Here is a 24,633-nt window from a genome sequence, read left to right as displayed (position 1 = left end):
TATATTCTTCTTAACGAATTCACCATCAGAATATGGGCGTTTAGCACGAGCAATATGTCATGATATAACAAACCTAGCTTTAGTCGTTGTATCAATTTCCTTACTAAACGTTGTCAACAGTGTCTGCTGGCTATTTAGTGATGATTTTCATACAGTTAACTTGTTTTCTGTAATTCTGATTCATGTGGATAATCAGATGAAACGTTTTTGTGATTTGTTTCAAGTTACTGGCTTTGTAATGATTGAGTAACACATTGCAGCTAAGACAAAGATTTACCTTCATTAACGGTGAATGCAAAACCTTCCTCCCACTCTGGCTTAAATTTCTGTTTTCATCTTCATATTCTCGCTTTTTACAATTTGATGACGCCATCTTCTTTCACAAAATTTTCACAGGCACTTTTAAAAAATTAAAGTGAAAAAAAAAACAATAAGCTCCAACACGCGCAACGCAACCAAACTCTACAGCGCCCAGTATCACACTAACACTACCCGCAACACAGCCACACACGCCATACCACGAGATTGCAAGCCACACCCACTAAAACTAACATTGTCAGCACCGGCTTGTACGATTACTGATTCAATTCCTCTATAATCTTTGCTTGTATGATTACTGATTCTCCAACACAATTCCTCTGTAATCCTTGCTGATCCGAAATTTCTTTAATACCTGACTCAAATCTATCATTAACATTATAATTTAAATTCTTAAATACATTTACTCACCATGAACATTAAACTTAAGTTTTAATCCAGTGGACTCTCAGTTTATACCCAGTAAATAATTATAAAGCTTGAAATTTTTTTATTAACCTTTTATATTAATTGTGATACAAAAAGGAGCTCAGCCAACATATTTCCGCAAGCCGCGGTTTGGCCACTCCTGGTTCAGAAGATGGTACAACCGATATGATCAACAGTTTTACGTATAAATTCAGGAAAATTTGAGATACCATAATGCATATTGTCGTACACAGTCAAGAAAAAGTGGGCATCACCTTGTTCCTAGTAGACGGAATAAGCTCAATAAAAATCATTATAAAATACATTGATTCACGATGTATCAAAAGAAAATGCAGCTTTTTCAGGTTGTGCTGTACGCTTTTTAAAAATTCAAACGTTTTTGTTGTTTGGTTAGAGGGAAGTTTGATACCATGTGATGCGCACATGCCTACAAGTCTGGAGTTTTATTCATCTTTTCGAACAAGTTTAGCATTATAAAATTCAAGTTAAACTAAAGTAGATAATTATTGAGTTCATTAGTAGGTTATACTGAGCTTGAAGTAATGAGATAGTATTTGATTGAGTTAGTTAATTAACTTCGGAGATGTGTTTACCGAATTTGTGTTTAGACGAAACAGGGAACGATAAGCCACACGTTTTGCAGTGCGAGAGAATGAGCGAATAAGTGAATCTGTTGTGTAGCGTCTATTGTGAAATTAGGTTTATTAGCGAATACACTAGTTAGGCTAACTTGCACTCGAAAAACAACAACAAACGCTTTCGCTCTCAGTAAGTAGACTAAACTTTGCTAAATAATCCAAAAGAAACGATCCAATAAAAGATTGTAACACTTACTTTGTGATGTCAAATCACTAGGTGTTGATTGACCAGTAAAATCTATTATTAGATACATTCTATACAGTACATTAGTTAAATCACAAAAAAAAAATTCTCACGAGAATGAAATTTGTACAACAAATTGCTAACGACAAATAGGAGAATAAATCACAAGGGCCTTATTACTGGGAGAAAACAAGTGAAAACACAAAACGAATAGGCATAGTTGGGAAGCATCACATTAAATGCGTTTTGTTTACCAAGTTTGTTTGTTTGTTTTGGAATTTCGCACAAAGCTACTCGAGGGCTATCCGTGCTAGCCGTCCCTACTTTTGCAGTGTAAGACTAGAGGGAAGGCAGCTAGTCATCATCACCCACCGCCAACTCTTGGGCTACTCTTTTACCAACGAATAGTGGGATTGACCGTCACATTATACACCCCCCACGGCTGGGAGGGCGAGCATGTTTAGCGCGACACAGGCGCGAACCCGCGAATTACGAGTCGCACGCCTTACGCGTTCGGCCATGCCAGGCCTTGTTTAACAAAATCAAAGAACAATATATTTGTTGAACGTTTGTACATCCACTCACCTTTTTACTTTAGTATAATAGGAACTAAGCGTAATTTAAGCTTACATAAGTTATAAATAATTACATAACAATTAAAATCACTTTTTTCGGCATCAGGATATTCAGAAGTAAAGAGAGAGAAAAAGTTTAAGCTTGACTGTTACATTGATGAGTTATTTTAATACTATCAGATACCGTTGTAGTCGACAGACCGCTCATATTAGGTGGTTTTACAATTTGGCTTTCTATAAAGCTTGTGGGCCAAAAAATTGGGTGAAATTACTTATTTCCTCTTCAAAATAATTAGGGAATCTCGGCAGTAATTAATAGGATTACTTGTAATATTGATTAAGTTTTTTATTTAGATTTTATGTGTGTCCCGTACGCCATTAGCAACCCTGTAAACAACAATATCACGGGCCCATGAAAAATTTGTTTCATATATTAGAAAGATGTTCAAAAGGCCGACGAGGCTCAGGACCAATTTTAAGATTTGGTTTGGTTTGTTTTAATTTCGCGCAAAGACCAGAAAGAAGGCAGCTAGTCATTACTACCCACCGTCATCTCTTGGGCTACTCTTTTACCAACGAATAGTGGGATTGACCGTGCATTATAACGCTCCTCACATCTCAAAGAGCAAGCATGTTTGGTGTGACATGGATTCGAATCCGTGACCCTCAGATTACGAGTGGAACGCCTTAACCCACCTGGCCATGCCGGACCAGGATGCAAACGAACTCCCTCCACTTCAGTCGGAATTTTGTTCTCCTATTATCATTTATTTTTTCTTTTCATTGACGATGAATTCTCTCTATATAACTGTTTTTGTAACACTGTGCATACATGCAGAAATAGCATTTTCATACTTATTCAAGGAAATTTACAAGAAACGTTTACTTTCAGTTATAATAAAGGAACCATTACACACGTTAGACTTTTTATCTCTCTAGGTACTAAAGTTATACATGAAACGAGTTCCACTTGAATTAAAAAGAATCTTCTCACTTGACCTGGCTGCGGGCTTGAAACCAATGGCGTAGTGAAAGGAGACATTTGTCACCGGGTATTGGGTTCAGAGGGTACCAAATTAACAACCAACTTACCAAGAATTTAGCTATTCCCGTAAGATTGAGGTTCATTAAAATGTTTTCTTATGCTAGACATAAAATATTATATTATCCGAAATCCCATTTCCAGGGAAATCTCTTGTTTTCAGTGTTAGTTTGATTAAAATACACTGACATCTCATACTTGATAGAAAATTTATCAATTTGTTGAACACCTAAGTTGAGATGGGGGGGGGATTACGTTTTTCCCTCTGGGTGCTAAACATCCTCACTACTTGGCCCGCAGGCTCGTCCTGCTCTGGGGCACCATAGCAATCGAAGTTACTACTAGTACTTCTAACGGTAGGCCAAATCGTTAGTACGAAATTCTAAGTAAAACGATTCATCTTTAGTATGTACATAAACTATTGTAATTTCCACAATGGCACCGCGGTATGTCTGTGGACTCACACCGCTAAAAACCAGGTTGTGATACCTGTGATGGGCAGAGCTTAGATAACCCCTTGTGTAGCTTTGAGCTTAATTCTAAACAAGCAAACAATAAAGGCCCGGCATGGCCAGGTGGGTTAAGGCGTGCGGCTCGTAATGTGAGGGTCGAGTGTTTGTATCCCCGTCGCACCAAACATGCTCGTCTTTTTAGCCGTGGAGGCGTTATAATGTAACGTTCAATCCCACTATTCGTTGGTAAAAAGGTATCCCAAAAGTTGGCGGTGGGTGGTAATGACTAGCTGCCTTCCCTCTAGTCTTACCCTGCTAAATTAGGGACGGCTAGCGCAGATAGCCCTGGAGTAGCTTTGGGCAAAATTTAAAAAAAAACAAAAACAAACAAATGAACAATAAAATCCACTTAAATTTTGGTTAAATTTTAATTTATTAGCTAAAATATTATATGGTTTTACATAATGCCCAAAATGATTTTATAATTAAATATAACTAGGATTACCATTTTTTCATCAAACGAGTAAAAATAATAGAAGTCTAAACCCATGTGAACTAAGTTCAAAATTTAGGCCTAGAATGTAAGGGACAGGGCATCAAATTATCAGTGATTATTCACTGATGGTGATAAAGTTCCGATTACTCATATCTGTTTCATGTGTGACTGTTTTTTCATAAAGCATAATTAAATCTGTGGTACTAATTATAAAATATTACTGAGACATCTTTAAATACAATATTAATGTAATATATGTATATATACATAACAATCAAAATCTCAATACATTAACCATGTGTGCCGTTACTTGTTCTCACGTGACAACTTCGTAGCCTCGATTTGGTAGAACCTGTTTAAATCACAGTACTCGTCTCACAACTGTTTCATTGTAAACATAGAGGTTGATGTGTGTGTTTGAACTGTGTGGTGGACACGTTTGTTTTTCATGTATTTCATAGTGATGGGAAACTGATATATTTCAACCACCGTCAGAACGATAACATCAGAACAATAGTATACAAGTATAAAATATCGCAATATAGATGAAGCCGTATGCAAATATTTGTGAACTACACCTTTTGAATACCTTGTAAAATAACTACGAGTTAATTCGTAAGAAAATGCACCAGTAAAGAGCATGTAATTAAAAAATCTGGACATGGCACTCTTTAAAGACACTTTTAAGGTGAGTAGAAATTGTTATTTATATTTATATTTGCCTAATTTGTGATTGAGATTGTGTCACTAGTCGTATATAATTTACATAACTAAAACACACTAATCAAACCAATGTAACTTGTCGAAATTGTTTATAATTGTTTTCGGAAGTTATTTCAGTCATGATGATACTGATGCTGTTACTAGCAATAGCAATGAACGTATGATGCAATATTTAAAGTTGTATAAGTTCCAGCTCTATATCTCGAACTCAAATAAACTGTTATAATTTATTAAGACATGTATCAGAACTACGTTTTGACAACGCCGTTTCATTGGTAGTTCTGATGTGATTCCATATAAAAGTGATCGCATTTGGGAATGATGTGTGACAACCCTTTCGGACGCAAAGTATTCATTCATTCAGAATATAAAGATGCGATTATATCGGAGATTTATAATTTCCAAGAGGGGAACATCCCTTGAAATTAATGGTATTGGGAAACAAATGAACAAGGATCAACTAGGGCACCAAGACCATTTAGAAAGAAGTCTGTAACAAGCTCTATTCCAACCGTGGTAAGCAAAGCGTGGCGTGTTTTGGCAGGTAAAATTCTAGGAACACAAAGTTCGATGGCAAAAGCCGCTCACGTGTTCTAGAAGGATCTCCTTTGAAAATCAGATTTGTCTTCTTTCACGGGATAATGAAATTAATTGCATTATTTAAAAAAAAGTCCCTAACTATTTTAAGTGAAATATTTCAGCATTATAAATAAGTTGAATTAAGTTCGTCTCCCTTTGAAAACTAAATGTTTTTTTTTTAATTTTATGTTATGTTCATCGTAAAAGTAACGCTTAGAAAAAGATATTCTAATCGAGAATAGAAGCAACGTAAAAGTTGATACACTATCGACGGAAAAGAATTTTATTACTACACAGCAGATGTTGCTTTTACTTCCTTTTATTGATAAGATACGAAATATAAAGATACCTTATTGATTACTCTTATTGTGGAAGAAAGAGAGCGACCAGGTGATTTGTATCAGATTCTCACTAGAATGTTCCAGTTTCGGTTTGTTTCGAAATAACGAATATTTCTTTAATAGGAAACGCGTCGCAGGTGTTCTTGCCACGTACTAATGCTACTAAAATGTGACCGAAGCGCCAAAAAAAAAAAAAAAATCTGACAATTTCATACGCGGTGTGGCGCAGATGTTCTTTCTTGGTAGATTAGTAGGTAAGTGTGTGTATTAAACAACTTGGAGTTTCAGTAATAAAAATAAAAACATGTTTTATGTCATAAATGATATTTATAATTGTTTTGTATTCCGATATTTTGGGCTCGCTGTTTGTTTTCAGCTGCTTTGGGAAATCGAATCCCGGGTTTTGGAGTTTTAAATCTGGAGAATTACTGCTGACCGACCGGAGACAGGGCTGTTGTAAGCTTGAAAAAAACAACTGCTTTTTTGTTATGCTTGTAAAGAGTCTGAGCCTCAGAAACTTCTTAAAACACGATAATTCCGCTCTTAATCGTTTCTAAAACACGTAAGCTGTTATCGAATTCAAGAAGTTTTTGTTATATCTTTGTAACTGATAAAAATGTTAATATTTTATTATTGACATTTCACAATCAGATTTTGAAGTATGGTAGTGAATGTATTTCCAGGCATAGTTTACGTTAAATGTGTGGCTATCGCGTCATCCCGTATGTACAGTATGTACTAAGATATACTTCAGCTCTAGAAACAGAACATTTTTTTTTATTATTAAAAAGCAATAATAACTGTCTAAGTATTAAACATTTACCGTATTTCCCAACGTCGAAGACGCTATTTTTTTTCCCCAAAATAAGTCTCAAATATTTACCCTGCGTCTTCCAGGCCGAAAGTTACGTTGCTATAGGCCTAAACCTAAGCCTAGAGGAAGGGTTTCGATACAAGACAGCAAACTAAGCCCGTCTATATGACCCAGAATGAAATGTATAAGTTGCTTAGTATTAAATAACAAATAAATAAACAAGATAATCATGAATGATCACAGAATTTATTGACACTTCCGCAGGAGGCTAAGGTAAACCAGTCGATGGCCCAATTTGTCTGTTTCCTATCAAATAATGACATTTTTACTCACCTCGAATGATCTTGTTATTAAGGCAACATTATAAGAACATATGAAAAGTAAAATTTCAGAAACACCACTCAGTAACGGCAACCATTCGCAAAATATCGTTTGTTTTGGTTTCTTCAGACAATTATGTTCAGTTGTATAACGATCTCAAACACAGACCTATTCTCGGTAGTAGCTCTCTGTAACAGTTCAACTTAATCAAATTTTTTAACATAGCCCATATTATGGCTTTTACAAAAAATAAAGGCACTGCTAGAGTAGGTTTAGAATAACGTTATTACTGGTGATAATACATATATTCCAATGATATTATAAGGTATACACTTTCAAAGGTAGATGTAATACAGCTCACAAAAAACGAGAAGTGGGTAAGAGGATTTATGTACCGTCAGTCACTAAACAATCCACGAAACATCTTAGTGAGATTGGAAGTGATGCAACCTTATTATTATGTTTATCTCTTTTTTTTTTTTTTCAAAATTTAGCTAGTCAAAATGGGGGTGCGTCTCCGACGCCGGGAAGCCCGGCATGGTCAAGCGTGTTAAGGCGTGCGACTCGTAATTTGTGGGTCGAGGGTTCGCATCCCCGTCGTGCCAAACATGCTCGCCCTTTCAGCCGTGGGGGCATTATAATGTTACGATCAATCCCACTATTCGTTGATAAAAGAGTAGCCCAAGAGTTGGCGGTGGGTGGTGATGACTAGCTGCCTTCCCTCTAGTCTTACACTGCTAAATTAGGGACGGCTAGCACAGATAGCCCTCGAGTAGCTTTGTCCGAAATTCAAAAACAAACAAACAAACCGACGCCGGGAAAAACAGTACATGTTTTTACTATGCTAATTTTTTTTTTTGAACAAATTAACTAACTACAGTGAGAAACTATTGTATTTAAAACTGGTATGTAAGACTCGTGAAATTAGAAACATTAATTATTGCTATAAACCCGAAAAAATGTTGAAACGTTCATTGAATCCTCTCCTTTACAAATAGTGTAAATAAACATATTTATTTAGAATATTTACTTACGTGTCTTATTATCCTGTTTTTTAAAAAAGAAACTTACGCTTGCTTTCCTTAATTATAGGGACCAAACGGGTTTGAAGATTTACGAAAGTTTATAAAACAGGGCGGAGACTTTTGTAAAGAGATCGCTTCTATTTTACAAGAACGGTAAGATTGTATTTTTTTTTTTCATATTTTTATACTAATCCTTTTTAATAAATCATAGTACTAAATTCCACAGGAAATTCAATAATAGTACCGCATTTTACTATTCCAACCCAATGGATGAATAAAAACCCTATACCCCTCATTCATTTCTATCAAGACTTCTTGAACCATCATGTTCTTCTGACATCATGAATTAACCAGTGGATATAATTAACCTAACTTTACAGCTTCAGAAGAATGTAATATAATATTTTAAGAGCGACCAAACTATAGAATATTTCCAAGTTACAGAAACGGCGATATACGGATAAGTCTAGTGTATGATTATTGTGATCAAGCATGACATGTAAGGATTAACCGAAAGCATTATAACTTAGTTTTCAATGAAAACACTTAATGCTTCAGTTTACTGACAATATATTACCAACTGTAACCCGTGTAACATAAGTAACCACATATTCAAAATGACCAGAGTAAGTCTGACTGAAAGAGCCTCGTTAAATTTTGGCAACTTGAAATACTTAGAAACGATTATACTTCCTTTTCCCTGCTATCAGTCAGAGGACGACTTCTGAAGAGATCTTATTTTATTTAGTCTGTAAAATGACAAACTCACGGACGTCGCATTGTACGGAGTTAAAGTAAAAAGTAGCCTTCTTGATTTTACATACCGTGTTCTGCCCCAAAATCTGTATCGAATCCGTAGACAATGGATTAGCCATTCTTAACTGTGCAGATAGCAGTCGGCAAGTGTTGTAGTTGACCTTCTACACCCTAGCCAAGTGGTTAGGGCGATTGGCTCGCAACCTGAGGGTCACGGGTTCGAATTCTCGTCACACCAAACATGTTGGCCATTTCAGCTGTGGGAGCGTTATAATGTGTCGATCAATTTCACTATTCGTTGATTAAAGAGTAGTCCAAGAGTTTGCGGTGGGTGGTGATGACTTGCTTTCTTACACTGCTAAATTAGGGACGGCTAGCGCAGATATCCCTTGTGTGGTTTTGTGCGAAATTCAAAACCAATCCTTCCAATGCCTTGTTTAGGTTGTACCATGTATGATAACCGAGGTTAAAATGATCACCTAATCAGCAACTTATCAAATGTGAACAAGAAACAGGATTTGTCTTTCGAAGACAAACAGCACGTGCAGAATGCATCAAAGACAGCTAGTTATACATTTAAAACGTGTTCTCAACTTGTTTTATCTATTTTTAAAAATTACTTTGTTTCCTCAGATCAAATGAAGTGTTTGCCATTGTTTATATATATATATATATATATATATATAGTGTAGTTACCAACAATGCAAAAAACATTTGAATTATATTAAGGATAATTAAAATATTCAAATATTTTACTTAATAAGATATTTAAGAGTTGTATCATAAACAAAAATGCTTATGAAATTATTGCAAAAACAAAAGCAGAGGACAATTCCAAACAAAAAGAGGTATTGAAAGCTGTTGAGTTATTAGCATATATTTTAACCAATGACTTTCTGTCCCTTGACGATAAAAGAAGAGAAACATTTGAAAAAAAACAAAAAAAAACGTATTGTTGAAAAAGTGGCAAATGTTAATATTCATCCAGAAAAAGAAAGCGTGAGTAATGAAGGATAGACTATTTATTTTTAGCTGGACTTTTATGTATGAGCTTAATCGTGTTTGTAAAAATCGAACACCACACAGTGACACTGACAACAATGTGTGGTATCACGACATTTTACTGTCGGCAAATAATTTTCTTCTCAAAACAAAACTTTTCTTAGCACAGTGAATTACTTTATTGTAAAAAATTACCGTGAACTAATTAAACTATCGCACTGAACTTGATTCGATATAAGATTGAATAATAAAGTAATTGAATAAGTTGCTTGGGGGAAAGGCTTTCAGTGGACAGCAGATACATACTTACACTATTTATTATTGCACGTGTACAGATTTTAAAACGTAATTTTCGATTTCAAGGTTTTTGGGCATGACATCTGTTACTTTTATAATATTCTGATACTATAATTGTTATTTCTTGCAGAAGTCAATAAAATACCTATATTGAACAATAAGAGTTTCATCTTCGGTCTACCTCAATCAGTAATAATACCTCCCCTCGCTAGCACAGCGGTAAGTCTATGGATTTACAACGCTAAAATCAGGGGGTTCTATTCCCCTCGGTAGGCTTAGCAGTTAGCTATAAGAAAACACACAGTAGTAATACCATATATGTTTTTTCTGATAATTCTTTCAGTAGTTACGGCTAGGTATAACTGTAAAACATGCGAATTATTGCAGGAACAATAATAATTATTATTATGGAAACAACGATTTATAAGCACCGTAAATTGATTTATTTTGGAGGGAACATACTCCGTGTTTCGACTGAATATTATTCTATCTTGTGTGGACCATATGGGAAGAATACAGTTTGTTTGTTTTTGAATTTCGTAGAAAGCTACACGAGGGCTATCTGCGCTAGCCGTCCCTAATTTTGCAGTGTAAGACTAGAGGGAAGACAACTAGTTATCACCACCCACCGCCAACTATTAAGCTAATCTTTTACCAACGAATAGTGGGATTCACTGTAACATTATAACGCCCCCACGGCTGAAAGAGCGAGTATGTTTGTTGCGACCGGGATTCGAACCCGCGACCCTCGGATTACAAGTCGAGTGTCTTAACCATCTGGCCATGCCGAGCCGGAAAGAAGACAGACTAATGTTATATCGAAACACGTAGCATGCCCCTCCCCCCCTCCATAGAAAAACAAACAAACACTATCATGTTTATAAATCGTTTTTGGATTTTTTGCCAACTTGTTATATTTGCGTAATGTGCTTCCTTTCTTAAATGCAGGAACTATTTTCAAAGTCAATATTTCTTACCAAAACAGTGCTAACCATTTAAGAACTAAGTAGCGAGTTAAGATACTATCATTTGACGTAATAATTATATTTTAAATCGCTTTTTAGTTTCACTGTTTTGTATTATAACTTTTATTTTTTATTTTAAATCTTATATCAGCTTTGCAACCTATATATGGCTATCCTTTCTTGATAAACAGAAAGTTGTTAATCGAGTCACGAAGATCCAAAGAGAACAAGACCTACTTTTCACTTTGCGGAGGCGATGGTCGAATTAATATGATTCGGCAAGGTTATTTAGTGGTGTCCAGGTAGCAAGGGTAGAGGGATAAGTGATAGTTTTGGGACTGTTCGCTACAATTATCTCCCCTCAGTGGACTCAGCGTATATCCCGATGCGGCTTTATTACAAGAAAACACACACATACACACTCCAATTATCAAACGATAACTCAATAGTGGAGAGGCGTAAGGACACATAACTAGCGTAAGGACATATTTGTAAAGGTTACTCCTATAAATTGGGTACTTTTGAGTCAAGTATCAAGGCTGAATAGATAAAAGCACACCTATGTGTATAACACGCAATGGAAGATTCCCAATGTGAGTTTTTCACAAAGTAACGATAAACTGACTCGAACGAATATGAAAAGAATCTTGCGATTTAGGCTGAATTTGTAATGTGTTGTTTATTTTAATAGTGAATACGTAAGTTAACCACAATGCATTATATAGTGAGAAAAAACCATTCAAGCGATTGTACGTACATTTGTCCATACTTTAGTACTATTTTTGGTTAGCTTGACTTTTTATTGCATTAAATAGGTTAACTATTTACTATGTTCTTTGTTCTAATGAACTTGTATCGTTCATGTACACATTTCCGATCTATTTGGCTTTAAAATGTTTTGTCTCAAAGCTACATAAAGGGCTATTTGCGCATAGCAATTCCAAATTTTGAGCTGATTGACTAGAAGGAAGCTAGCTAACCAACAGCATTTACTATCAACCCGTGAACAATTCTTGTTTTGAATTATGGGATTTGAACACACTTTTTAGAGTGAAATCACAGTCCCAACGTGCGGATATTTTGTGCATATAGTCTAGAAGACCTTTAGTGAAAGCGAAGGAGAACATGTTATAATATGTCAACCACCTTAAGTCTGCTATATCCAGTGCCGATGAGGCTTTTAACTCAATTACAGAGTTCATCAGTTCGGCTGAGACTCAACAGGCATAGTATTGGTCTAGATGTTATACATATCATCAGTTTCTATGAACAACGATTGTTAAGGTGTAAATCAGGTTAAGTCAGTTTTAGGTAAGATATAATAGCACAATTATTTATTTTAACATTGTTTATTTAATTTTTTTTGTTATGTTTTGAGGTAAGTTTATTATCATTCTCAAACTAGTCTTGTTTCTGGAGTGAGTTGTATAACCACAGCGTAAACGTGAGAAAACTACGTTCGTCATTTTAGAAACTGATGAGTGAAAGCACAGGAAAACATACGTCAACCAACACTAAATCTTATATAGCTAAGCCAGTGTCGTTGAAATATTTCCTCCAATACCAGGTCTCATCAGAGTAGCTGGAATATGACAGACAGTAATTCAAGGAGCTTCAAGTAGAGCTTAGTTATTTCAATACAGTAACTTTAATATTGCAGAAGATATGACTATAAGATTATCAGCTACAAATAATATATCAACATGCGTATTGTATGTCACAAAATAGTAATATAATATGTGTGTGTGTGTGTGTAAGTCCGCAGACATACCACTGTGCCACTGGGGGGCTTATGCAATAGGTGTCTGTCGAAATCGCTGATAATGTCAAAAGTTTTAACATGGTGTAAAAAACAACAAACTGTCTTACTGAGAAAAATTTTACATAAATACAGAAATGCTTCGTTTTTTTGAACTATAAAATTAAAACTAATCGCATGAAGTATTATAAAACAGTTGAAATCCATAAGTTTTATAAATCATCTGCCTACTTGTTTACTTTTTGAAATATTTGAAAAAGGAAATAGTTTTTGCTCTTTATCCTATGGATATAGGATATCCAGGATAAAATTTGTTTCGTTTCAAGTAGATTTAGGTGTCTGTGGTTAGAACTCTTTTGTATTATTCTAAAAATCTTGTATTGGAATAAGTACTGTTGCAATCAAGATACTAATCTAACCAAAAACGACGTGCGGTTATCTAGTAATACGACGAAGTAAGTATCGTTAAATTGCATTTAGAAGTACTAAAATATTATTGAAATTATATATGTGACATTTAAAAAGATTTTGACTTGACTTAGAAAAATGTTATTTACACACTAATATTGATAATTACATTTTCGGAATAATTTCTATCACTGATGAATTAGAATTCAATAGTTGTTTTAGTTTCTTGTTACGTCAGTGTTCTTATCATCAGCATTTCCGTTACATTCCAGGTCTAGGTGTTTGCATATACTTGAAAGATAAGTTAGTTTAGAATTTTATAAATAACTTTTCTCCACATTTTCGTTATTTCACATCAAACTCATATAAAAGTTATTGTGTGTCATGTTACATCACGCTTGAGTCATAAAAGCCAAAATGCATTTATCCAAATAAAATAATTCGATTACTGTCTACTCATTATGATTTTAGTGGCGTGTATTTAAGGAGGCCGTTAGGGTGGGTAGGGGTGCCGTGATACCTTATGAGTGCAGTGAGTGTTAGTATAATAAGCCTAAAGTAAAGATATAATCTGGGATCATCTAATTAAGAGCGAAGTGCATAAAATTTATCATGAAAGCAAAAATATCGATTCAATTTTAAACTTAGGTCGTTTCTGAATTAAACTATTTTTTGTTATATCACCAACGTTTTTAATATAAACAACAAATCTTTTTTAATCAGCGGAGGCTAACTACTATGTTAAAAAATAAGCAAATATTTTTTACAGTTTTGTTGTATGTAAGTTTCATTTTATCCTATCAGTAGGTAACCAACAATATTAGGTTTTACTTTTGTTGCCAAACAACATGACATAAAAGTTGTTGTTGGAACGTAGTTTTACCAAAATGCACTGGTTTTCTATATATATTAGAATTTGTTAATCTAGCTGAATTTTACCAATAATTATTCTGTGAATACGCCACGAATTCACTTCATGAATGATCTTAGTTTTGATTGGTTTACAAAGGTTTTTTGTTTGTTTTTTTGAATTTCGCGCAAAGCTACTCGAGGGCTATCTGCGCTGGTTTACAAAGGAATTTACCGATGTTCAACTGCCTCAATTGCAATTTTCTGTCTCTTTGTTAGTGAAATTTGATTTTCTAAAATATATTTATTTTAGTTAACTATGAAATAAGAGGATAGGGTATACTATAGGGTAGGTGGTAGTACTTGCCCTGTCAATTTTGGCGGGATGTATGCCAGTATTGATGAAACTTTGTAGAATGGACGGCAGTCCTAAAGACGAAAGGAGGAAGACTTTCGAATCGTCGTCCACTACACTTGTGTCTCCACAACAGGCAGTTGCCGTCCATTCTACAAAATTTCATCATGAATACTCTGCCTAAACAATCTATCAAAGAATACGCAAGTATTATAATATATATCTATCTTGTTCATAAACATTGTAGATTTCACACAGATTCTGTATTTTGTTGCATCGTTGTGTATAATGATGCCAAACTGGACCTAATAACTATGCATTTCAAAGCTACAGGGAATGCTGTAAACAAAATGTTTGCAGCATTTTTAATTTACAACTTGTGTGTAATTTTTGAAACTTTCTGCTCCATACATCAATATCATCACGATAGTGACGAATTACGATGTCTTACCGCCAGGTGGTTAAGGCACTTGGCTCGTAATTCAAGGGTGGCGAGTTTGAACCGCCGTCGCACCAAATATGCTCGCCCTTTTAGCTGTGGGGGCGTTATAATGTTACGGTCAATCCCCACAATTTGTTAGTAAAAGAGTAGCCCAATAGTTGGCGGTGAATGATAATGACTAGCTACCTTTCCTCTAGTTTTACACTGCAAAATTAGGGACGACTATCGCGGATAGCCTTCTTGTAGCTTTGCGCGAAATTGAAAACAAAACAGACTTACCACTTTAGATTAGTCTGAATTTATGATCAACGTGTTTGTAGAGTGGAATCCACGCCTGAAAACTCTTATTGGTCTGTGATATTCGGATTTTAACAATTTACATATCAGAAAATAAAACCATGTCACCTGTATTAAAGTACATACATGGTTTTAGAAGGCAGAATGGGAGAACTGTATGAACAGTTGTTTAAGATTGTAAATGAAAACGCACACAAGGTTGAAACAACAGAATGTTTTCAACTGGCTTAATAGTTTTCTCAACTGTTGGCAACAGCTGTCTAACTTGTGTATATTTATTTATGGCGTGAAATTAGCAGCCCGAAAAAGGGGTATAACAGTTATTAATTTTCTACTATTTTGTCGAGTTTCTACATGTATATAGATTAGTTATCTACGAAATTGTTTGCTGTACTTTGAATTTAAGTTTTTAAATTTAAAACCCTTTATGTTAAAGAGTTCATTATTCTTGTGATCGTAAGGGTAGTTTTGACAGAACCCATATACATGGAAATTTGATGTTTTAAATGTAGGAGCTTGACTAAAATCCGTTATTGTAGACTGTCTTGACAAGCATAAACTAATTTAAGATTCGAACTTGCTATAATGAGAAAGAAACTGAACCTGAAATGAGAAGAAAATATGTGTTTAATATAACAGAAGTCTTTATTTATCGAATGCAAAAATAGTGACTCTTCTGGTTTGTTAAATCGAGTTGTATATGGAAGTGAAAGTAATAAATTTAAAGACATGTGGACCACCTGATATCTGCTGTATCCGGCGTTAGTTCATCTAGCTAGCTGAGATACAACTCTTTTCTTTTTGTTTCAAATATGGAAGTAGGTTATTTTACTTTTACCTGCTTTATTTTACAACTGTGTTGTTCCACAGTTATCGATTGTGTTTTTGATATAAACTGAATGTCGCAGAGTGTGTGTATACCTGTACGTGATTGAGCAATATCGACGACCGCTTTCCCAGTGTGCAAGTCATACCAATTCTCTACCCTCTATTTATTCACCTCTTGTCCACTTGTTTATTCACCGGTCACGGTAGTAGTCCAGTCAACAGCCTTGTGTACAAGAATGGAGAATCAAATAATTTTAAGGTTTCTTTAACAGGTTACACGTTTGATTGGTTGATTAGTCATGGGTGTCGGAGGATGTACGACCACTTCTGTTCTCGTTCCAGCTCTTGATTGTGTAGGTAGTTAAGTCGTGTCAACTTACTAACCCACGTCCTGTTGATTCCATGTTATTTATTGACTATTAGAAGAGTAACAATTTTCAGAAATAAGGCCTTTTTTATTTGCATATGTTATTATAGTATCCGTTGTAATCGGACCATGAATGAACATGTCATAATAAAGTTCAAACGCACAAGGTGTAAAAAGTATGTTTGAGATTTCTTTGTGACGAAAAAAAAATCTATAGTATTTTGCCACATAAATTAACAATTCTTCCGTATGGTTCTCATGTAACTACTAAATGTTTCACATTCATCTTGTTTTCGGTACAGTTTCTGGACGACTTAAAAAAGTAATAAATATGTTAAAGGTAAATGTGGAACATTTAGTTCTGAAGTCAGAAAATAGTAACTCTTAATTCACACTCCAAGTAATTCTTTCCGACAGGGGGCCAAAGGCCGCCTGGAGTGATCACTTGTTTTAACCACTAAACACTCAAATGACAGCACATAGGGGACGCTTAACGTTGAAATGTGTACTGTTGTAAAGTCAGTAGAAGATACGCATGCCAAGAATGACGAGAAGAATTATGAACTCTGTAGGCTACAACACAGCATGATATATAAACTTCAAAAACAAGAACTAAAAGTAGTTGTTACTCTTAATTTTGGATTTATTTACTCTTGTAACAGAATACTTTCAGGGCCCTGCGGAAGTGCACCTAGTGTATGTGAACACATGTGTATATATATTAGGTTTAAATTTTCACAATAATTACCAGTTATAAACAGTACTAACTTTCAAAGTAAAACGAAGAATAAATGTTTGTCGGGATCGAATATAGTTTCAGTTTTGCCTTAATAAGATTTGTAGATTTAAAATCTAAATTAGTTATTAAAACGATGAACATAAAATAACGTTTACTAAAAATGTAAGAGTAATTTGTGCATGTATAAAGAAACAAAGATTATTATATATCAAGCTATTCTCATGTCAACCGTGAGACTGAATCAGGCTTAATATTTAATTTATATTTCTGTGTCAACAGTATACTTAAAAAAAAAAAAAAATTCAAGTTTTATGAACACTTCAGAGTATGATGTCGATTTTAAGAATATGCCGTAAAACGTTCAAAAGCTATAAGTTATCTCTAATTTACTACTGAAATTAAGATTACATTTCCAACACTGCAGCGCAGATAGCCCTCGTGTAGCTTTGCGCGAAATTCAAAACAAACCAATCCAACACTGAATAGAATAAAAACGTTACTTGAAACTACAGCATTGTATAGGCAAGTCTTAAACGTGCACAACATATAACAATTTGTGTATTCTTTCTATAAGAATAATTAAATCCAAAAACACTCCTTTAAAGGAAAATAAACTTAATTTACACGTGATACCTTATAAAATAGCCGCATTTACACTAGTATAAAAATAAGTCAACAAGTGCATCTTATAATAAAGGTATAATAATGTTGACAAGTACAAGTTTACAAATTATCAAATACTCTGGTATTCTATGTTTCACATGATAACCGTTTGGGGCTTTACATGAAATTCAAAGCAAATTATTTGAATATACATTTCTTAATACAGGTGTTACAAACAATCATTCTTGTCAGACAAGTCTGTCTAGCCTGAAGAAGTATGAAAATTTTGGAAAAGGGTGAAAAAAAACCTGTAAAAATTATCTTCGAACACTGAAAAATTTCACTCCTTTCTTTTCTTTTTCATCTTTGAAACTCACATAATCGTGTCACACAACTATGTAAATTATAGTTAAGTTTAATATAATACTGGTGCTTCATTCTGTACTACTTTATCTTTTGATAATTCTAATTTATTATATTTGATGGAAGGTTAGATCAGATATTAATTTGCTAACAAAAATTGAACATTTGTTGAAATGTACTTAGTTGAATATCCTTTTCTGTACTTCTAATGTATTAGAGTTTTTATTCTTTACATTTTTAACCATATTAAAAACTAATTAGGTAGAATAACGAGGAAACCTTTAAGTATCAATGTGTCCTACGTGCAAGAGAGTAGGTTTGAAAAGTTTAGAATTTTGCATAGTAATTCAGAAAAAAATTGTGGTGATCCTGTAATTTCATAGAGGCGTAGCAAAGTATAGTATTTTATTTTAATAAGAAGTTTTTATCTTTTGTATAAAGCGTCTATTATTGTCACATAATATTCGATTCATCGCCCTTTTTTAACTGACCGCTCTGATATCTGGATAAAAACATGTAGCATACATCATATTTACATCTGCTATATACTATAACAGGCTTGTTTGTTTTAAAGTTTTTGTGAGAAACTACGTAAGGGCTGTATGCGTTTCGCTGCTTTTATTTCGAACATAATTACGTGAAGATGATCTATAAGCAACAGTAAGATTTTAACACTTACAATTCCTTAATTAGGAGTGAGATTTTGAGGCAACGAGGCATCTGCGTATTTCATGTAATCCAACAGTGTCTGTAGTTAAGAATAATACTTGAAACTGACTGTAGTTTGTGAAACTCTGTAGAGTGTAATTCGTACACCAATACACTAGTATAAATCAGTTCGTGTACCTACCTAGTCGATCATCGTATATTAGATGTGTGTCGTGTACCGTCGTTAGATATTGTGAAACTTGATCATTTAGAATCTCACTCATTATCCTGTAATTTTTCAAATAAATCGTGCTGAAGAAGAATGTTCTGACAAATTACAATATTGGGATTTTATACGAAGATGTCGAATTTTAAATAATCGCGCATTTGGATTGTTTGATAATAATATAACATTCCTTTTGGTTAATGAGTCTTGACTGGTACGTGTTCTTTCCACGTGGAGGCCTGGCATGGCCGAGCGCGTAAGGCGTGCGACTCGTAATCCGAGGGTCGCGAGTTCGCGTCGCGCTAAACATGCTCGCCCTCCCAGCCGTGGGGGTGTATAATGTGACGGTCAATCCCACTATTCGTTAGTAAAAGAGTAGCCCAAGAGTTGGCGGTGGGTAGTGATGACTAGCTGCCTTCCCTCTAGTCTTACACTTCTAAATTAGGGACGGCTAGCGCAGATAACCCTCGAGTAGCTTTGTGCGAAATTCCAAAACAAAACTTTCCACGTGACGGTGTCATCTAGATTTGTATACCACAGAAGGCATGTTTTTTTATAATTTAAATACGCGCTTCATACGTAGGTAAAAATAACAAAAACTTTTGTAGTGTGTGCAACACTATGTCCCAAGTTCGCTGTGAATAATAACACAGGCCAACGAAGTTGAAGTTCTTAAGTTCTTTTGATTTTAATAACGCATTTAACATAATTCAGTTACGCAGATTTCGATAATAATATTAACGTAAGGTAAGGATTTTTTTACGAATTGGGAAGTAAAAACTGTTACTTATCAGATTATTTTGTTCAAAACATGAACATTTTTTATTATTATGTTTGTTAATAAAAATACAAACAAACTGAAGTAAAGAGAATAACATTGATATCAAATGAATATGCATCGTTGTTCATCCTGATTTTGTGTTTACGAAATTTGTGGAAAATGCTTTTTGTCCACTGTTCGAACTCGTCGATCGACACGAACAATGCAAACGTTTTGTGAAGCCCATGATTTGTCTTGATCTCAATTTTTATTCCAAAATATGCGTATACGCTTTTTTGACAAATTCTGTAATGTTTTGTCTTTATTTCTTTACAACAAATTTACCAAAAATATAATAGAATATATATGGGTCATTTACACAACTACTTGTTGTCATAACGACGAATAAATAATATTGAAGGTAAAGAATAATGTCAAAAATTACGCATAAATAAATATTATTCAGAAATGACGTCATGCGGTCTGTTGATCGTTTATATACAAGCAGTGTATTTCTTGTGGGTTCTAGAATGATTGATAAGCCTGTCACGATGGCGATTGGTTTAGAGAAATCTATAATCAGTAGTTTTTGACATTTTAAGCATCACAAAATATGACCCAGTTTTAGTGAAAGTTATTCACTTGTATAAAAGTACATATGATGTTTTGTGAAAAGAATCTGCAAGTGGTGGAAGAAAATGGAAATTTTCCATTCAACGTACAGGAATAACTGTAGAATATGTAAAACTTTCAAGACAATAAAACCATACCTGTGTAGTTAGTTACAAGCTAATCCTGAACTGGTAATACTGTGGTTAGATAAAACAACTGTAATTTGTGTTAACGAACTGATTAACACCTTACATAGATCTATATATTTGAAATTTAATGGAAACGATCGTGTTTTGTTTATCTTTTTTTCTCTTTAAAATAACTTGTAGCAGAAAAAAACTCACAAAAAACATGCTTCGCAGCTATTGTTGCCAAGCTCCACAAGCTGTTGACGTTAAGACGTACTCTCGGTAACAGTGGCATATTTTCTCTAAATCTATAAAAAAGCCTAAGAACTACTAATCAAATCTTGTATCGCATTTGATATGTCCTCTATTTTTATGCTTGTAAAATCTGACGCTAGGTTGCGGTTTTTATTGTATTGTAAATCAGTTTCTCTGAATTATTGTTGTTTGTTATTAAACCTTATGCTACTTAAAGGGAGGGCTATTGTGCTGTGCTACTACTGGCATCAAAATCCTGTTTCTTAGCACAGTAAGACTACCACAATTCCACTGGGGGCCCTATGGATTTGAATTTGATTTCACTACTCTTGCTCAATTTCATTTGATTTTTATTATTCGATTAAAACTTCACGTGATTAAAATCCAAATTTCTGGTAATTACAGGTCATCTTGCGACGTCTTCATGTTATATATAATAATAAACATCAAGCATTTACAAAGGGACGGGGAATAACAACAACAAAAACTTCTGGTTTGTAATGAAATATCAGTTGAATAATTACAATCGTTTGAAATTATGATTTTCACTTAAAATACGTACTCCACCCCAAAGCATGTTATGTTAGCATGTAATAGTGTTATGTTCTGCAGCCTTTCATTTCGAAACGCCATTTGAATCCCAGAAATGGATTGTTTGTTTGATAATTCGTGCAAAGCTACACAGTCTGGCTGTCAACACTAGTTTGGTTTGTTTCACGCAAAACCAGGCCAAAAGTACATAAAGGGTTATCTGTGCTCTGCCCACCATGGGTATCGAAACCCAATTTTTGTCGCCGTAAGCCTGGAAATGAATAAGAATAAAACAAATGTAAGGCCACGTTTAGGTTATCTTGTGCAATATGTGGAATTAATGCTCGAAAGCATGATGTGAAATTGATTTGTAGCTAATTAAATTTGTTTTTAATTTCGCGCAAAGCTACACGAGTCGAACGCCTTAACAACTTGGCCATGCTGGGCTATTAAATTTTGTATGAAAACCAAGACATTGTTCTAGTCTTGGCACTAAGAATCTTGATTAGCGGAATCGGGTGCCTCAGTAGTGGGTGTGAAGTATGTGTCGTTAGTCGTTTTTTTGTTTTTGTTTTTTTTCCTGTATTACCTGACGGTTGAGATTGAATATGTCACCTTGTTAAGCGATCCAGTCAAGGAAGAGGACCATTCAGTTAGTCGAAAGTGGTTAAACATTGTGGTGTGTTAAAGCGCTGTTCATTCTAGAAGGCTGAGCACGAAATGACGAAATCATTACCTTGGTAATACCTTGATATATACGCTCTTCAATAAACAGGATAAACGCAGTTATTGTTAAGCCTGTCACTTGTGGACTAGGTTTATTTAGATAAATTATCATAATGTATGAGCAAAGACTTAATAAACTTATATAAATATATTGGTTTGGTGTGTTTTGAATTTCGCGCAAAGCTACACGAAGGCTATCTGCGCTAGCCGTCCCTAATTTAGCAGTGCAAGACTTAGAGGGAAGGCAGCTAGTCATCACCACCCACCGCCAACTCTTGGACTACTCTTTTACCAACGAATAGTGGGATTGACCGTCACACTATAACGCCCCCACGGCTGAAAGGGCGAGCATGTTTGATGTGACAGGGATTCGAACCCGCGACCTTAGATGTGTGCACACCTGTTGAAAACAAAAAAACACCAATACAAGTTTCGTACGCATGGATTAGTATGTTTAGTCTAATTTGAACAAAGAAGAAAACAAATATGAAACAAAGTGCTTCCCAAAATACGACTCTCATAGGAGCGTATATGGTCTTTTGGGAAGGTAGCGATAAAGGTAATCACTAGTAGAATAATTCAAAATTAAGCGTTTTAATATATTATTTATCAACAAAATAATAACTAATTACTAAAATGCGTATACTATTTTAGTGTGTATCCGTATAACTACCTCGCCACGTAACTAACTCTTTCACAAGAATGAGACACAAGAAAACATTTATTAAATGGGCATGGATGATAAAAGTTAGGGAAACCCAGCTGTAAGCTTCGAAATGTGCGGTATTAGTGATTACTGATAACAATAATAATAATAAAGGCAATTTGTTAGTTAGTGAAGCCATTTGTATAAAACACATTACAATGAATGCATAACGTTAAACAAGAAAACTAAAAAAACAAAATAAAAAACAATATTGATTGTAATGTATTTAATTATCAATTATGTTTTTTTACTGTTGTTTATATTTTCGAATATGTAATATGATAATTTTGCAGGAGTTCCGCACATTTTGGATCTTGTCCAAAGTGGAAAATATTCAAAACCAGTTCTACAGTTAATATGTCATTCGTGCAACGCCATTAATACTAGGGTACTCAGTTATATCAAATTAGAAGCTTGTAAGAGTATTCAAGAATATAATGTTACATTAAGTACAAACGCAGTTACATCTGACCTCCTTGTCGTAAAGCTACATCATTTTATATATATATAATATAGTGTTAACCATGAAAAAATACAACAGTTACTCTTTGCATTTAGTTCTCTAGCCACTGCGAGGAACTAAACCCCAACTTTTATTGGATTAATCAGTAAACTGACTCACTGAAGGACTTCTTCTCGGTGGATTCAGCAGATAGCCCAATGTGGCTTTGCTATAAGAAAAACCACAAACACACTAAAAACAATGATGATTCCGGCTCTCTGTTCTAGTTGATTGACCTTTGGATTGTCACCAGACAATGTAATCTGTACTTCAGTGTCTCGCACATACTTTCAAGACATGCCCTACAAATAAGCAGTGAACCAAAAAAAAAATACAATTTGTTCTTCCGGAAGGAAGACTTGTATCGTGCTTGCATTAATAACGTATCATACATATTACATGTTAGTCAAGTCTTACTTTGTAAAGTATACTAATAAGTTCTGCTTCTTTGTCGTCTATTACTTGTATATTTTTTTTTCTCTGCAAAAGCTGTCCCCCGCTGGTACAGCGGTAAGTTTTCGGATTTACAACGCTAAAATTAGGGGTTCGGTTCCCCTCAGTGGACTAAGCAAATAGCTCAATGTGGCTTTGCTATAAGAAAAAACACACACACTACGAAAGCTGTTGAGAAACTCTGTAAAATCATCAGATATGTGATTTAACTTTCACACAATGTTCAACGTAAATTAAAGGAAGAAGGCAAAAGAATGTGAAAATGTATTCCTTAGAGGTGGGAGAGAGAGAGGCAAGAGAGACTGAAGCCAACTATGATGCCTCTAATTGATATTTCTCTTTATGATAGTGGAACCACTGTGCGTGAAAGTGATAATTCCTGGAATTGCATTAAAACTTGGAGGCTTATTAAAGTAAGCTAAATGAAATTGCATATGAATTCACTCTTCATAGGTTGAAATAAGTTTCTATCTGTAGAATTCGTCAGAGTAAAATTATTGTAAATGTAGGTATGTTAATTGTTTGTATACTTTTTTTTTAAATACACAAGAAAAAATTGAATTTAAACTTTGTTGGTCCTTCATGTGGAGATACAACTGACGAAACAATGTTTTACAAAAAAAAAACGTGGCAGGAGTTTCGGTTTAAAATTATCTAACCTCAAGCTGAAGTTCAGAATGAAATATAACGGAGACCGCTCAAAAGTTTTATTTCTCTTCACCCCGCCTGTGATGATGATTGTTTGGGTAATCTATGATGTACCAAGTATAGCAAACCAATAATATATACTGTTTCTTGGCAGGTCGTATTCGATGTATTTATATGCCTGGAAAAAATTTAGACATTTCAGCTTGCACAACAATGTTTATGTACACACGTGTATTGTTGATTCTTACACTGAAGAACGTTTTACAACTTTAGTGAATAGGTAGGAATTTCGTAATACAGATTTAACAGTATAAGTTACGTACATTTCTAAATATGAGTAACTTAAACATCTATATTAAAATAGCTATACGACAGTAAATCTGTCTCAACATTAACTTTTAAAATGTTTGGAGAATAGACATGAATAATGTTAATGTCAAATTTTATTTCGCAAACAGAATATTTTACACT

General features: G+C 34.4%; 1 protein-coding gene across 3 annotated transcripts in view; it reads left to right on the top strand.

Moving 5' to 3' along the window:
- Positions 1 to 4,522: 4,522 nt before the first annotated feature.
- LOC143246266 (nostrin-like) overlaps positions 4,523 to 24,633 on the top strand; it is a 59,898-nt gene continuing 39,787 nt past the window's right edge. For 2 of the 3 annotated variants that reach the window (XM_076492715.1, XM_076492714.1), the window contains exons 1-2: positions 4,523 to 4,822; positions 8,005 to 8,090. In XM_076492715.1, coding sequence (XP_076348830.1) covers positions 4,796 to 4,822; positions 8,005 to 8,090 — 113 coding nt within the window. In that variant the 5' untranslated portion in view covers positions 4,523 to 4,795. The remainder of the gene's footprint in view (positions 4,823 to 8,004; positions 8,091 to 24,633) is intronic. The other variant, XM_076492718.1, reaches the window with a different exon arrangement.

The sequence above is a fragment of the Tachypleus tridentatus genome, chromosome 3, assembly GCF_004210375.1.
Source record: "Tachypleus tridentatus isolate NWPU-2018 chromosome 3, ASM421037v1, whole genome shotgun sequence".
Lineage (NCBI taxonomy): Eukaryota > Metazoa > Arthropoda > Merostomata > Xiphosura > Limulidae > Tachypleus > Tachypleus tridentatus.
This window is presented reverse-complemented; position numbering and strand designations above follow the sequence as displayed.